General features: G+C 33.1%; 1 protein-coding gene across 1 annotated transcript; it reads left to right on the top strand.

Moving 5' to 3' along the window:
* Positions 1–314: 314 nt before the first annotated feature.
* LOC136796660 (uncharacterized) lies at positions 315–17,714 on the top strand. Its single transcript, XM_067050987.1, has 6 exons — positions 315–407; positions 5,143–5,353; positions 5,425–5,590; positions 5,685–5,801; positions 13,597–13,739; positions 16,070–17,714. The coding sequence occupies exons 1-6, from the start codon at positions 349–351 to the stop codon at positions 16,379–16,381; spliced, it is 1,008 nt and encodes a 335-aa protein (XP_066907088.1). The 5' UTR covers positions 315–348; the 3' UTR covers positions 16,382–17,714.
* Positions 17,715–18,250: the final 536 nt, after the last annotated feature.

Below are 18,250 nucleotides of genomic sequence, written 5' to 3'. Positions count from 1 at the left end.
TAAAATATTATATAGTATTAACTATATTTCAATTTTAACAATCTTGTATATTCGTAGAAGTAGAATATACAAGATAATTAAAATATCATATAGTTAATACTGTATAATATTTTAATATAGTTTTTATGAAAATTACTATTCTATAGAATAAAATTACTACCATTTTTAAACCGAGCTTAGTCAAAAATATACAGTAACATTGCAGCATTAATTTCATAATCCTTTCACAATTTCGCAACTCAACAGGGAAAGGTGGCCACCTGATCATATGAAATAAACCTGCCCCTCCACTTGGAACATTACATTGCCTGTCAGTTCTCTTTCCTGAATTAGTGTGGATTGTCAGCTATGTCTGGGACTTTCTGTGCAATATATTCGGTCGCGTTAGTAGCTGCTGTTTTTATATCGTAAGTATTTTTGTAGTTTTATTATAGTAATTAAACGTTGATGAGATATTTATTTTCAAAATCTCTTAAAGTAGATCAATGCCGATGTTACTTCCTCATTTCAGAAATATAGTCTTATTTACAGTATTTAGACAGATACTACAGAGATTGGTGGTTTATATTTAATTAGGTTAAAAAATATAAAAAAATAGTTGACTAAGAAATAAAAAAAAAAATCGTTATTTAAAGATCCATATGAAACCACAAAACAATAGTAATCATACCTAAGTTCGGCTTCGACTAAGAGATATTAATAATAATTTCAGCATTGAATACTATGGATATGTATTAACAAATAATTTGGTATTAGGTAATAAAAATATAATTATTCAAATATCAATAACATATGTTATATTTTTGTATTTCAATAACCACATAACGTTGACCTAGAATACAGTGCATCTAGTCTATCTAAAGAAAATTCATAAGTAGGTTTGATAACCAAGAATATCAAATTTTAATAAGTGGGTGAACAAATAATTGGTTATGAAACACTCTAAATCATAAACTTTTACCTAAAATCGAACATTAATAGTTGAAGCTTGCAAGTATTTTAGAAACCTCATACCTTACACAAAACAACGAAACTCTTCATTCAAATTGGGAATACAATATAAATATGAATGTTTACATTCGCATCATAATAATAACCGTCATTACTTTTTAAAAAAAGTGTTTATTTTTTATAAAATAGCTCATGATCTTCTGGTACACATTTATTGAAAAAATATTGAGAAAAAAAAATACTAAATAATATTTTAAAAAGACATATGAAAAACAAAACATTTCTTGTATCGTATCACTTATTACTTATGCTTCAGCTATTTAATTGTATCTTTGATTTAAGTAATCTATTTTCACAAAGTTTTTTTTTATTGAAAAAAAAAATCATTTAATTGATAGATATTACAATCTGCCACACGATAGTGGGCAATAGTAATAATGATGAATGATCACATTCATACTAAAATAAAATAAAATAACAATGAAAATAAATAAAGAAATAATTTTTTTTAAAAACTCATAAAAATAAATAAAATCTCTCTTAGAATTCCACAAAGTCAACATTCAATCAATAAATAAATGTTATAATTTATAATAATAAATTTTAGGCTTATTATTTTTATTATCCGGTTTTTCTCGCGGTTTGAGTATCTGAGGTGGGGGACCTAAAATCCAAACACCTTCATATTTTTGTTTATTTATTTTTTTTTATTTATTCATCCTTTATTATTAATGTTTAGGAATTTTCCTTGTTCTCGGTTTTCACCGGAAGTAGCACCTACCCGGACATAGGTCAAGGGCGAGGCTAGAAAAATTTAATCATTAATATCGAGGAATACTCTGACTACGCTCGCAGTTACGAGCAACACAGCTTTCTGTTTTAGTTCCAGAATATTTAACGACAGATCCAGGTCCTTAATGCTCTCCAGTGTCGTCTCCGGGGTCAGACCATTGGTTGAGATTATCAACAGTAGCACCCGGACTTTCTCAAGCACGTAGAGTCGTTTTAATTCCTCTCTTAAATCCTGATATTTCCGAATTTTTCCGGCTACCATCTTATTAATGTTGTCTTCCGATGGTACGCCTATTCCTATGATAGTTGCATATTTTGTGATCGGTAGTGATGGCCTGGTCCCAATAGAGCTTCACATCCCGCCTATGAATGATCGCTTGTGCGCTGTACTTGTAATAAGGCTTGATGTCATTCAGAAGATTCAACTTTTTGGCTAATTCCTGATGGACGATTTAAGCCATATTGTTGTGCCTCAGTTTGAATTGATTCTGATGCTGTTTTACGCAGCCGACCAGATGATCCTTTCTCCACATATACGGCGTTTGGAGGTCCTCGTGGCTATCACCTAGTCCTGTATGGCGAAAATAAATCCTTCTGTTTCTGGGAAAAGGGCACCCTTGCGAAACCATATTAAGAATACACTCCTATCAATTCCTCCTTCCGATAAACTATGGTAAAATCTTCCATGCAGTTCCTTTGATTTCCAGTTTTCAAGCAGAAGTTCTTGGTTCTCTGCAGAGGGAACATCCTCATTTTGAAGGCTTAGCGCGGTGTAGCTGTTGTCCAGTGCCACAGTAGTTGAGATGACTCTCGAAGCTATATTGGCTTGGAAGTAGTTCCGAAGATTTTCTTCTTCGCTGCGGCAAGCTTTTAACATACTTGAAAGCCCTCGTCCTCCTATTTTCCTTGAAAGGTACATTCTTACCATATAAGATTTAGAATGACATTTTCGGGATTTAACTAATTGCACGAGGTACGAATCCATTGAGGTAAGAATCCAGTTGATTCAGATCTGTATTCGTCCATTTACGGACGCCAAACGATTAGGCTAAAGCCGCTATCGACCATGCATTCAAAGCTTTTATTATATTCTTCCCCGACACTTATTTCATTTATGTCCACATCCGACGGGAACTTCCGTCCCATAATCTTATTATTATTATTATTAATTGATAGATTAAAACGTTATCCAGCTCTCAATAATTTACTGGGATAATTTGAACATTGTTTTAATTTTTTTGAATATTATTTATTTGAGTTAGTACTTATCAAAGAGGTGCGGTGATGGGTCAAAATATTTTTTTGAGATCTCACAATATATACTCGTTATAAGATGCCCATACATTAAAAACAGTTTATTATTGATATGAACAGACAGTCTTAAAGTTATTTCGTAAATAATTAGATAAAAACTCTCTTTCTCGAACAATTTATTGAAAATATATTGCGTTTTTTCCCCTGTCATTAGGTTACAAGATCTCTGCAATTAGTCTATCTATTTATCTAGGTTTGCTACACACAATTAGTGGAACCAATTTTTACAATTTCGTCCATTGATTTAAAATTTTTAAAAAAATATTACTTTGTTGATAAATTAAATTATTATTTTGATAAATAAATCAATTTAGAAATAACTTTGCACCAAATTATTCTCAAAAAATACTTAGTAAGTACAAAATAAGTGGTTTTGAAAAAAATGTCTACCTGTGACACTAAGACTCATTGCTAGAGCTTTTTCGTCATATTGTGTGTATTTATATTCTAGACCTGTTATTAATTTTTAAACCGATCAAGATTTATCATTAAGATTATTTCAGTCTCTTGAATATTGCAAATATTAAAAAAATCTCTTTCGTTTCTTATTATTGGCAATCCAATTCCGACAGTTGATTAGGAATTATAGTGGCATAAGGTATGTCGTCGGTGCCATATATGAAGGACGAATCCAACCATTTTCAGATGAGTACATTTGGTACTATAACTGATCTGGAAAACTGTTTTTTAATGGAAAAAACCTACAATATATTTTTGAGAGCCTAAATCATTCATGATCGTATTTTTGAACGTTTAAAATTAAAATGTTATCAATGACATCCAGGGAACAGATACCCAATTTTTTTTTTATTCGTCCTACATTAACGTATCTTTGAATGCAAGAGATTGATTTTGTTCAATTTAATTCAGACAAAGAACGGACAGAAGGTCAGCAGGTAAAAGCCAAGCCCCTTTTTAAAGAAAAGGTCATGATCGCGGGCAGTGTACCATTTCGTTTAAATTATTCTATTTTTTTTTTCTTCTTCACGTTTTATTATTAAAAAAAAAACAAATACATAAATAAATAAATAATAACCTACATATTCTCCGAATATTTCACGAACAATATCTAAATATATAACATGGTTAGTTTTATATTCTGTTTCTTGGGAAGCAACGGTAAAATTCAACAGATATACACAATTCTCAGGAATAATTTCAGTATATTTTGCTAGACAGAAAAGATGAATGTTTTGAAGTGGGAAAAATAAAATAAAATCATAAAATCCCAGGGAATATGGTATGGATTACAAGGGGAGGTATAAGGAGGTAGTTTTAATGGAATTTATTTTACTATACTTTTATACATAAGGTAATATTATGGATCATATCATAAGGTATCTGAGGAATTAATTTTTTGTGAATTTGAGGAAATGGAAGGGGAAAATTTACAGTGTTCTCAACTTTGTGAAATATTGCTTAGTATAAGTACTTCCACGGGTAATTTCACATGTTGTATTCATGACACGTAAGCAAATAGCAAACTTTTTCTTTTAATCATTGTATAGCATCCTTATCCTATTTACAATATATGATAAGCATCCGTATTGTGATTCTACACAATAATTTCATAATTATTGAACAATTTTTGAGGTCATGTTTCTTCCACGGTTATGTTATGAAAAAATAGGACGCACCAATGGTTCTCTTACGGTGGAAGATATTTTCCTCTTAGGCACATTTAAATGAAATTTATAGCTTAAGATTTACATAGATTCTCTATAGATCTTAAGATATTAAGGAAGATCCCACGAAAGCATCACAATTTTTACAGTTTTAAAAAACTACAAATATTTACAATATTGGTAAATATTCAGCCTAAATAAAACTCAGTGTTAACTAAACATAACTCGTGTGTGCAGTGTAATAATTGGATATTGTAAGTCATAAGGTGTTATTCTTTTTTATCGGTACCAAACATCACCGCGCACTTCCTGTGGACCTTTTTCTCTTCTTAAATTATTATATATTAGATTACTAAACATATCTATTATAGTTATTTTAGCCATCTTAATCTGTTTAGACAGGAATAAAACATTTTCGTTGACATAATTCACATTCTAGAAGTTGTATTTTTTTCTTTAGATCTGGTGTTAGAGGATTTGGGACTGGGGACAATCTGAAAGTGGTTATAGATACCGATGTTGGCGCCGACGATGCCATGGCTATTATGATGATGTTATCCAAGAGGAGTAAGGCCCACATAATGGCTGTCACCACCGTCCAAGGAACTACTGGAGTAGAGAACGCGACCCTTGGCGCTTTACTCACTCTTAAAGTAGCCCAGCGCACGGAAGTAAGAAAATTGAACGTTGGTAATATTGATACTGCTTAAGCAACATCCTCAGACCGGAATGATCCTTACAGATACCAGTCTACATGGGAAGCCCACAAGGTTTGATATTTGAACAGGAATCGGCGAATATTTACGGCTATGATGGGCTCGGAGATACCTTCTGGAAACCACCGATAGGTCAAAGAAAAGATGGACACTCGGCATTAGCTCTAGTAAACCTGGTGAAGAAAAATCCAGGTTAATAAATTTCTTGAATAATTTATTATTATCTTATTTAGACATTTCAAAAGAATTAGATAAGAAAAAACATTATTATGTATATATTTTTTAGGAACAATATCCCTTCTCTGTATTGGACCTCTGACAAATCTCGCTCTAGCAATGCATATTTATCCTCAACTCCTTCTGGATCTGAAAGAGGTGGTCATTTTGGGAGGCTCTTACAAGGGTAAATAAAAGCATATAAATCTAATATACCAGCAACTAACCAAAAAATTATTTTTGTGAAAATGTATGTTTTTGTAAAAAACCATAGCAATCTTTCGTTTCGAAGTAATAACTCAAAATTCTCAAACATAAATTATGCCGTTTTAGTCCCAATGCAAAAAGAAAAAAATAAATAATTATTTAACCCTAATTTTATTGAAAACCAAATAGAATCAAGATTCAAAATTTATCATTGCCAATCATAGTTAGGGGGAATAGAAACTAGTGGTTCTTCCAGCAGATAAGAAAAATTAATTTTTTTAGCTCTTTTAACTAAAGAAAAGTATTAAAAATTATAAATTAATACATAATAGTACATTCAAATAGGTTTAATTCGAATGCTAATAGACAAATGTACGTCTAATAGTTTCTTAGGTATTTTATTTTACTTATATTGAAGTACATCCAATGTGGTCCGACCAGATGACAACATCAATCATTTGGTGCAAAAATAACCTACAGCTATAATAAACGATAATGAAATATGAATTGGTGCACTTACAACCTCTGCACACAAAGCTACTGGTAAGGAACTAAACCACTCGGTAACTCGGGTTACCTACTACTCATCAGCAATCAAAATCACTAGTTCGTTCAATGTCGTCATGGATATCTAGCATGAAGTGTCCTCGGAAGACTTGAGCGATGTGAAACCATCATCTTGTGTTATTATCTCAGGAGGAGAAGAATAGTAAGGTTTTGTACATCCATCCCTAGAAAACAATGTGCAGATTGTTTGTTTCTGCTAAAAGTTTTACGACGTTTCCGAATTCTAACCACGCCTTCTCAATTTACTGCTTCTTTGAATATGAATAGGAAGTTGAGAAATATATAAAGTGGAATGTTTTTCAACCTCTCCCATCAACAACAGGTTGGTACTGACCAATGGATATTTTATTTTGAGGGCCTCGCAATCTTTATATTTTCCTTTGCCACCATTTTGTTGCGAAAAGAGGACAAAATGTTAAAATTGGACTTGAATGGCTAAATCCAAAACATTAACAATGATAAGTAAGAATTTTTAATGCCCCTTATTGTTAAAGCCAAAAAGATCAGTTTCTATTTTAATTAGTTTCATTCTACTTCTAACTTTTTTTTGTTAATTAGAAGTTTATTTTCTATTTATTTTAACCGCAAGTTACTTTACATTTTAAATTTATATTTAAGAATTTATAACGTATAGAGGTTTGTAGTGGTGCATGTATGAATACATCGCTGCAGTTTGGCACCAAACAACAACATTACGAGCTGCAGTAGGATTACGACTTAGATACAGACTGATAAGGTAGTCTGCAGTCAGTAATGGTGAAGTTTTGGAGCGATCAAACCTTTATTTCTCGCTCTCACCACCACTCTCCACTAATGTTACTGCCGACTGTAAGAACGTCTTATTTCTACGTACTCGACCTTGGCTTCAAGACGTCTCGGATGAGATGACTATTTGTGAGTGACTATTTTTTTTTCTTTCTTCATCTAGCTTTCTTATTTTATTTTAATTTTTGTTTGTTTTCTAATTAACTCAAGTACTATATTATTTGTGTAAAGAAAATTATTTTATATACATATATCCATTTTTTTTTACTTCATAATAAATTCTTTTATTTTTTGTAACAACAAAACAATTCATTTTTTTTATTTCATTTGTTTATATTCTAATTTTATTAAATTGTATATAATTTGGAAGGAATTTTTTTATCATTTCATTTTCTTTATTATTTTAACTTTTTTTTTTATGAAATTATTTTCAGGTCCTTCGTTTTTTATTTTTCACCAGAATCAGCGAAAATTTACTGTGGGGAAGTTAATTGTTTTTTAATTGCGAAAAACTCCTTGCCACAACACTGGCGAGGAGTTTATATCTGTACGACTTAGAACTTGAATGTTATAAATTTCTGTTCCTTGAAAGTAAAAGTAACAACTCTAATCCCCAATATATTCTTAATCCTGAATTACGAGCAATGTAAGCACTTTAAACTATTAAACTCTAAAATGTAAAGAATACTACCCAGAGCTAAGAGAGTGAACCCAAGAAGAAGGCAATTCAGTATCACTACGGATGCGAGTGAGTATGCGCTGGGAGTGGTGTTGTCTCAGGATGGTAAAGGAATGACAGAACTGGAGACCAGATACATTGCACTGGAATGAGAACTCTTAGGAATAGTCTGGGCTGTTGACCACTTTAGACCCTATATGTTTGGTAGAAGGTTTAGGTTACACACTAACCATAGGCCTCTTCAAAGGCTGGGAAAGTTGAAGGATTCTTCGGTGACGATTAGGCGTTGGAAGAAGCTCCTCGCACCTTAATATATAATCGAAAATTATATACAAACCAGGAAAAGAAAATGTGGTAGCCGATTGGTTGTCCGGAGAAATTAAAGTAAATGCAGTCGAAGAGGAAGCCGAAAAACCATCGAGGCAATTCCTGCGGGTGTGGACACCAGGAGAGGAAGAAGAACAGAATGTGGTGGAGGAAGACGATAGGGAAGAATCTTCAATCAAAAAGATTGAAACCGAATCTAGTAATGCCTAAGGTGATAGCGGCATACAACCATTCGGTGCACACAGTTACGGGGTTTTTACCATTTGAAATTTTTTTTAGGCTCCGAGGAAACCGGCGGGAGTATAAGGACACGTCAGTAGATGGTGAGGAGATACATAACAACCACATTGCTCGAAGAAAGTTATGGCAGAAAGCACGGGGGAGAATGGAAAAGGAAAAAAAGAGGAGGGTAGCACGGGAGAATTTAAACGTCATAGACAGGATGGAAGAGATTAAAATCGGGAGGATCGTCTACAGGAAGCTGGGGTCTAACAGAGGTAAGGAGATAGTGTGATACGAAGGTCCATTCAGAGTGATAACCATTAGAGAACACAACATAGTTTCATAAGAAAGTGTTTGAGAACCAAGAAAGAGGTGAACTGTCCATATTGAGCAGTTAAAACTTCCGAAAATCATTAAATAAAAACTGGAGTGTATTCATGATATTACAGAAAATGTAAATTTCTTCTATTTAAGTTTTTTTTTTAGATAGTTTTGAATTTTGTAAATATTGTTTTTTCATTTTAACTTAGTAAAATATTGTATGAAGATTTCTTTTATTATATTCTTAGGTTTAAATTAAGTATAGCGTTTACTTCGGGGAGCTTGTGAGTTTTTTTTTTACAATAATATGTGTTTAGGTATTTATCTTTATTGTAAATAGTTTTCTTCATTAGTTTTTTTATGTTAGTATATTGTACAGTATTTAATAATTTACGAGGATTGTTTCTAAACTGGTGAGGGGAGTTATGGCCTGATTCAGCTGTTACTTCGATGTCAGCTGGTCGTACAGGTGTATGAAGAGATTTAGTGAACACAATAAAGCCAGTATTTTACAGTAGTTCAAGTGTGTCGGATCTTATTCCTTTTTCTCTTTTATAACATTTTGCTTATATTTCTTACGTTAGGTTAAAATCGATTAAAAATAGAACTGAAGTTAGCTTACCAATACTTACCAAAATTCAATACGCAGTTTGGAGGTCAAGATTTGATAATTAGCTGATTGCGGAATTGTTAAAGAGTTCGATTTTTCTTAATGAAAAATAGATATATGTACTAGTCAAAACTCTGCTCTCCAGCCCTCCTTATACATGTTGATCTCCAAAAAGACCGTCTGTTTCTTGGTTCAATGAGAATTGCAAAGAGGCCATTAAAAACCGTTGAAAGGCCAACAAGAAATTTCAAAAGTCCATGACAACAGATAACTTAATAGATTACAAAAGACAGATAGCACTTTGTAGAAAAAACATTTAATCAATGCAAGACAGAATCCTGGAAAACATTCGTTAATAGTATAAATGCTACTAATTGTACCCTCATCATATACCTCATTTGGAACAAAATCCTAAAATTTAAGCCCAAATCACCTTACCCCCGCTTGACAATATTAGTCAACGGTCGACTGTCCAATTACCCATCAATAGTTTCAAATATCTTTGCTGATTACCTTTACAAACTATATAACCCTTACCAAAACATCATACCGAACGAAACAGAATTTCAAAACAGGAGAGACGATACAACATCATACTATGTTATACAATCTACAATGTGGGAACTAAACAATATATTTAATACAGTAAAAGGTTCATCTCCCGGGCCTGACAAGATATGTTATGAAATGATTAAAATCTTCCAAACAGCAAAAAACATTGATTACTTTAACCACGTTTGGCAAATCGGAAAATTGCAGAATATTTGGTGCAATTCTACTGTCATCCCAAATCTAAAAACCTACTTATCTACTAGATAAACATAGTTATCTTACAGTAATTATTCCTCTTAAAGAAGAATTTTTTTTTGTTAATTACTTATTTTCAATTTCCTTTTCTCTCTCATTTTTTTTAAATAATTTTTTTTTTGTCTATTTTATTTATTTCACTTTCTTCTTATCGTATAAAGTGAAGTAATGAAGTAAATATGTGAGGATATCATGTATGTGCAGTGTTTTTAGAGAGAGGTATAATGAACGAAACAGGGTTGTGTTAAACTATAGGATTTTTTTTTTTAAATGAAAAACTTTGACTCCCAACCATGGTATAAAATGAAATAATGAGAATACAAATAATTGAATATATAACTGGCTGTAAGGAAAATTCCAATGCCATTAAAATATTAATAAGTTTACGAGATTGTTGGTAAACCGGTGGAGGGGAGAGTTACGGCCTCAGCCAGCTGTTACTTAGATATCAGCTGTCTGTGTAAAAGAGCTGATTGAAGATGTATATAAAGAGATACCGATTACAACAAAAGATCAATGTTTGAGATACAACCGAGTTGATCATTTCTCTCCCCCTTTCTGCTTTTCCAGTGTTTGTGCTCATAAACGTTTAACTTTATATATATACGAGTCTTTTTTGTGATGTTTACGAAACTTTTTCGTAAACTGGTAGGGAGGGTCAAGGCATGATGACACCGGATTTCGGTCATAATACCTATCCCCATGGTCATAATACTTTTTTAAAATTAATATTTAACAAGAACATATTTCAGAAATCTTAATTTTTTTTTTCAGGTACCAGAAAAAGTAAGAGCAAAGTAGAACTTAGTACACCAATTTTATATTACTCTATTGGTATTAACTTTGGGGGAAAATAAAATTAACCTAAAATTGTGAGGAAGAGTTTTCTGATTACTAATCCTGCAACAGAAAATATGGATAGCTTTCCATACCATTATTAGAGCAATAGACATTAATCCATGGAAAAAGATTGGCATAGCTTCTAGATAAGCGAAGTAATGCATGAAAGATTTCAGAAGATCAAGACGGGAAGAAAATGTGGTGATGCAAGGCCTTCCATATTATATATGTTTTAAAATTAATAGCTTGGCAACACCGACAAGGGCATGGTACACATTTTGTTTATTTATTGACAAACTATTCAATGTGCTACTTTCAGGCAATAAGTAACAGTGATATAATTGATCACCTTCACACAAAAAAAAAAGATATATAAAAGGAAAATAAATAATTAAAATTGGAAAACAGAATCAAAATATGTCCATAGATAAGGAAAATTGAACTAATTGTTACAATACAATAAAAAAAATCTTAAAAATAATAATATGTACAATATTTACACAATCGACGTAAGGATACCCTAGACAACTCTATCTTTCACGTATGAAGGGTAAAGCACAGATTATCAAGATACCAACACTGTCACCTCACCGCGTCACTGGCACTAAGCCTGTGAAGACTGAGAAAGTGCGCCGAAGGCGCAAACACTCTGCACACAAGTGAAAAATCTGGCCATTGCCAAAATTCCAAGTGTAAAAGTTGATTTACAATGAATTTCGTAGCCTCTTCCATTTTAATGTTAGAGTTGGATTCTAGGGATGAGTAGAATCACTGTAGTATTACTGGGGTAAAGAATGAATCAATGGATTTATGATGACTGGAAAGGTTACTATGGCAGTTTGTGAATATGGTTGGCTTGGGATCAAGGACAAAAATGTCGTATATGTATGTACATAATGTTGACAATAGTTCTGAGGATTTTTTATTGAAGGGATATTTTATTCTATTATGAGGATATTTTATTCGTTTGCTGTTCGAATGTTTACCTGTTCCTCAAAGTTCGAGTCCGTAGGTAGGTCTAACAGTCTTGTAAATTAGAAGTTGGTTGTTTATTGAGGGACGGGAATTCCTGCTGAGTAGTCGGCATAGTTGACTGAATTGCCTCTTCAGCACTAGTCTTTTAAGTCTAGCATGCAGGTTCCAGGTGAGTCTTTTGTCTAGGATGACGCCAAGATATCGCTCTTTGTTGAATCTAGGTAGTGTAATGTTATTAATTGGTTGAGAGGGGCAGAAACTGCGACGGAGAGTGAAAGTCACATGAGTGAATTTAGGTTCATAAGCTTTTAGCCGCCATCGCTCAAGGTTGGATAAGGCTTTTACAGGATCAGGATGAGATGATAAGAATGCTGCACCAGGAGTAAATGTTGCCACGATCGTATCGGAATTGATTGGAATGTTATCAGTGAAGAGGATTCTGAGGGCAGGACCAAAGCACTATATTCACCGAAAACTCAATTGGAACACTAGAGTTCTATATAAGTTTTTGACAAGCGTAATTGTAAATTTAAATTAATTTTTCTACCCTATTTATTTTTTTTTTTAGGGTAATAGTGAAATTTCGCATCTTAAAATTGAAGATAAATAAGAATCAAATATTTACATAATTAAAATAAATCAAATATAGTTACTAATTAATTAAAGAATAATTTTTTTAAAAAAATATAAATAAAAAAGGTATATGAGGAGAAGATGCGGGTCAAATTATAACACATATAATTTGAAACGACCTATTTAAATTTTATTTAACCTATTTAAAAAGGTCGTTTTAACTTATTTATGTTATAATTTGACCGCATCTCCCAACCATCTTCTCCTCATATAATTTATCCACAGTCAACTATCTCTCATCATTGCAAATAAAAAAGTAATTAGAATTTGTATCCTTCACCTTGTCGAGCTCGCAAGCTGACTACTAGAGCATAGTAAATATTTATCAAATAAGTTTAAAGCGACATATCAGCGAGCATAAGGAGGTAGAGGCATATGATATGGAATAAGGTTTGAGGTAATATGGACTTGAGCTTGAAATACGATCAGGCGTGCCATAACCAGTCGAATGCTTGCGCTATGTCCAGAAAGGCACCCGAGTAATATTGTTTATTTTCAAAAGCTGAGGAGACATAGTCAATGACTCAGGTCTTAATTAATCTGCGGGAAGAGTCTGTAATCAAACTACCGATAGGATACGTTTCAGGACCGGACGGTAGCTAATTGGTCTGCATTTAGCACGATTATTGGGATGTTTTTCCGATATAGGAAAAATAATTATAGAGTTGTTCTTTCGTTAACGTGTTTTCAAACACCCTTCGCATTTCAAAGAAGAATAGAAAGAAATTTTATATGGTGTCATTTTTTTGTCAGTATCTTTATAAAACCAGTATTTTCATTTACATAGCAATATATGTGGTGAAGGTTATTGTTAATCGAATTTAAAAAGCAGTTTTTATCATTTTTATACCACGTAAAACTTTAGGTGAGGAATATTAAACTGTATTATGACTCCGTAGGTAAGCTTTGCCACTCTCACTATTATGACATTAATATCACGACCGATGTCTGCCATATTGATATTTTTTTTTCTTTTTTGAACATTAGCTGTACTTATTGATTATTATATTTAATTATGTGAATTTTTAGAACGATCACTCATTGAATCTGGAGTTGAGTTCAATATGCGCATGGATCCATATGCAGCAACGTATGTATTTAACAATGTTCCTCAAAGCAAATTGATCACATTGATTCCACAGGAAACGGTTAAAGGACTTAATTTTGATAAAGTAAGTTTATTATTCATTTCTTCGTAATAAAAAAAAGTTTTATTATATTTTGAAGTGGTGATTTATAATGACAATTATTATTAGTTTATCTTATTTTACTAATAATTATTTTTAAAAACGTAACACCGGTGAAATATATCCTCTATTCTGAGTTGCTGGGGAAGGCAGAGAAAAATAAAATATTTGGTCTACAGTTAAAAAAAATTGTTCATGCATAAGATGGAATACAAATAAAACATCCTAAAATTTCTAAATAAGCTATTCACAAATCTTTGCCTTATGACCTGTAAGACAAGATGGGTGAGGAGGCTAGCTAACACATGGAGCACTCAGCCACGAAGCAACCCCAGGAGAGAGAAAAGAAGTATCTCCCCTCTCGACCGGGTATATGGATGACCCGGAAGCTGAGACATCAGGGGTGTCACTTATGTAGACAGCGAAAAGTAATTATGAATGCACAAAACAGTCCCGATGCTCCATAGATCCAGCAACATACTGATCTGGATGGAAAAGATTATGGATAATGATGATTGCTAGGATGGAGACACGCAGGGGGAAGGAGATCCAGGGCCGTGGAAAATGTTATTACGATGGAGAAGGGATAGTAAGGTAACCCCAGTCCAGTAAGAGGGGCAAAAGGAAATATAAAGAGAATAGAAGAAACTTACTTTTGTTGCAGTCTTCGAGAACAAAAAAGAGACAGTGACGAATGTCACCCAGACAGGGCGTGCGGAAGAGTGGACTTTTGGAGACAAGGAGTTCTTGTCCCTAGAAAAGTAAAAACAAATAAGAGTTTCGTCCTGATCGGAACTAAAGGCGCAGGAACTAAATAACTTAAGCAAAAGGGCCAAGAGTAGAGGCTCACAATGCCCTGTTGAGGGCATGAGTTGCATGAGGCTCGCCCTGGAACAAGGGGGTCTTTTAGAATTACCTGTGGAGTAAGATTTCTACAACGCATTGATAGCAGAGAAAGGCAGGAGGTAGTAATTAAGACCTCACTTCTCCACTACTAGGGACAGGCTCACGAATACATTTATAGCTGAAGTGTAAGGCTCGCCCTGTTAACACTAGAGAGTGGTTTTTATTTGAGTGTGTGGTGAAGTGTTAGCTCGTTAACATGAAAGAGCCTTCTGGTCCTCATTTGAGCGCGGGAAAAGAGTAGGAAAAGTGTGACACTCGGTATAGCTCCTATGGCGAGCGTATGGTGGACCCTACGATCAGTCGGATCATAAGCTTCAGTGTTGTGGGAGAGGAAGCCGGTGGCGTGGCAATAGGGACAGCTTTGTGACCCGATCTCTCTATCCCGATCCTTTTCCAGTGAATAGAGGAAAGAATTAGATACCGACCGATGCCCATGATGGGGTACTTGGAACCATCAAAGAAATTTGTGCTACATTCCTCAAGAACAGTGCCTCTTACATCAAGAAGGTGTTGTTGGAAATATTCCACAATTCCACAAGTGGAGGATTGCAGACTGATCTACAAGGAGAGTGACAAGGATAAGGAAAGTCCTAAAGCCTACCCACCTATATGTCTCCTCTCAGTAGTTAGTAAGGTCCATGATCACTATAAGTATATGATCGTCAACTGGTCCAAACCAATCCTAAGTGATGTAAGCCGTGGGTTCTGCAATTCGGCTCGACTCGTCGTGCTAAGGAACTACGGATGTACTGCTGAGTGAGTCGGGACGTTGAAGGGATGGCGGAGAAATACGTCTTTATGAGATTGTTTGACATTTCCTCCAAAATATTTGGAGGTCTCATGTACGCCAGGACTTGAGTCTGAACCTGACACCTTCAGTAATCTATAGGTAGTTACCTTAACAAAAGGCGCGTCAGGATCAGAATTAATTACTACGAGGTCGAGAGAAATATTTACAGAGGATCTCCGCAGTGCTCTGTCCTAGGTGGAAGCTAGGCAGTGTCCCTCTGGAAGCTAGTGTTCAAAGTGCTACTGGGAGAGCCAGAATACTGAGAATTCCTTGCTACGGCCTTCCTCGACGACCTGGAACTTATCGCGAGAACAGCAATGCCAGTGCAAAATATAAAATTACCCCTGATAATCTAATTGCTTTCTTACTGAAATCCCAGACAAGCGGCTCCGGCCAAGAAAAAATTCACGTTTGTAATCATCCATTATTTCTTTGTAGTATTCAGTAACTCTGCTAATCGGAATTAGAAAGTTTATTGCACAACACTTTACAAAGAATAATTGTTTAACAACTTATTAAATAATAACAAGTAATCCTTAACGCATTTTCTGAGGGCTTTGAATTAATATTTTATTTTTCATTGATATTGACCCTTAATTCATTTTTTGTTTTTCTTTAGGATTGGAGGCTAAAAGTGCTTGGAAAAATAGATTCAGCCTTCATCAGATTCTTGAACAAGGCTGAGAAGTTAAGCCTATACAGGAAAGATGATTTATGGACGCCTTACGCCCAAACTGCAGCGAGTGTCATTCTAGACCCAACGATCGTCAACTCATCAGCAACGGCCAATGTGAAGGTAGACCCAAGCGGCCATGTCACTGCTATTACTGCTATCCTCGGCCATTATAAGGATATCCCAAATGTCAAGATTGTGACAGAAGTCTCCAAAACATTGCAGGAGGACATGCTTCTGAATCTTATGAGAGGGTGAAGCGGCATAATCAGTCAGTAAAAATAAAATAGTTAATCCCAGTGCCTCAAGTTATTACATCTATTAATAATTTTTAAACAACGAAGAATTTTACTGTAAACTGAATTGAATTATCATTAAACTACATATTTTTTCTGTGATATTTATTATGTAAATTAAAGGTAATCTTATATAGTAATATATATAGTATTATGATACTAGGATCTTTATTTTAATATGAAATCAGTTTTTTTTTTTGCTTGTACCTAATAAGACAAGAAAATTAAATAAAATTTAAACCAATTTATAGTTATCTTTTAGTTTCTTCACGTTTTTGCACACTCAAACAATTAAAAAGCTGATTACACACCCCGCACTCTCTTATCTTAGCCTGCTTTATGTCCCTCCAGTTACTTTATAATTTTTCGGAGTGAAATAAATCACTAACATTAAAATGGAAAAGCATTGAATAACTTTTTTTTTTTTCATTTGAGGTCTAACGTCCTTATCTTTTCCAACATAGAGTGGGAAAGGCGGGCTGTTCTACATGTTACCAATATAATGTAGCCAGAATGGGAAAGTCGGAATTTAGTCAGTGTGTCCGTTACGAAGTAAAATTCAGTGAGGCCGAATTTGAACCGGCCCAGCTTCTGACACAAGGAAAACAATCAGAGCACCAAATGGTGTTATTATAATGTAAGGTAATTAGGGCACCAAATTTTTATTGTTATTATAAAGAAAGACAATTACCAAATCAATAAACAATAACGTAAGGCAAACACCAAATCGATATTTGGTGTAACGTAAGGCAAACACGGGAAATCAATAGACAATATATTGGGAGCGATCCTTCCACAAATCAAAAATAACCATTTCCTTAGAACCAGGATTCTTTCCTATGAAAAAATACAGCAATACTATTAGTTTTGTAGTTAACATTTAGGGAAATTTCTACTTTTCAAATCTCATAATCTCACAAATAGATATTCTAATTGCGAAACAAAAAAAGTATTAGTGTTTATACTTAGTAGTTTGTATACTTATATTTAGGAACTAAAACAATACTTATATGACTTTATTATAAAAAAAAATCTTGGTTTGCAGACCTATATTTCTTTGGTTACAATAGTTAGGTTCATATAGGAGGTTCAGGAATGACTGGTACTCATGTTTTGTCTGATTTTTAATAACAATTGTAGTAATTGTTCAGCTTATTATTTAAGCCCAAAATATTCATTTAAAATTTTTAGAATGATAGATTAATGACTCAAGATTAAATTAAATCAAATAATAATAATATCACTGCACTTTCTATTAATAATTTTCACACATTACAAGGAAATAAACTATAACAATTTAAACACTTCAGTGTATTCAATTTAAGACTTGAACAATTAATAAATTATATTTTTTGTAATATACAATTTAATTTTTTATTTGAAATTAGTAGAATTATATAAATTTAAAAAAAAAAAGTGATTACATACGTACGTTTTGTACATAGTTATAATTTTTTGTATGTATTTCAAAAGAAAAACATTATAACTGAGCATACTGTATAAATAAATGCCCGGTTTAGATGTCAAATTTATTTGATTTCTCTCTCTCTTTCTTTAGCATTTAATTAGAACTTTTTTAAATATGAATCTCAGTACATTATTTTATTACTTTAGATACAGCTTACCTATTAAGGATAATAATAGATTCCGCAGCATTAACAAATGGTATTTGATATAAAACAGATACTATATATTGTATAGCAGCAATAGAGCATATATTTTATATCAAAATCATTTTTTTTTTTTATATCCTTGTCAATAACTAACTTTTTCTATTCTTTTCACGATTAGATTTTTCTATTCTTTTTCTATTCTTTTGAACATATTTTAT

The sequence above is a fragment of the Halyomorpha halys genome, unplaced genomic scaffold, assembly GCF_000696795.3.
Source record: "Halyomorpha halys isolate HHAL.00 unplaced genomic scaffold, Hhal_1.1 Scaffold692.1, whole genome shotgun sequence".
Lineage (NCBI taxonomy): Eukaryota > Metazoa > Arthropoda > Insecta > Hemiptera > Pentatomidae > Halyomorpha > Halyomorpha halys.
The sequence above is the reverse complement of the archived record's forward strand: the minus strand, read 5'-3'. Positions and strand labels throughout refer to the sequence as shown.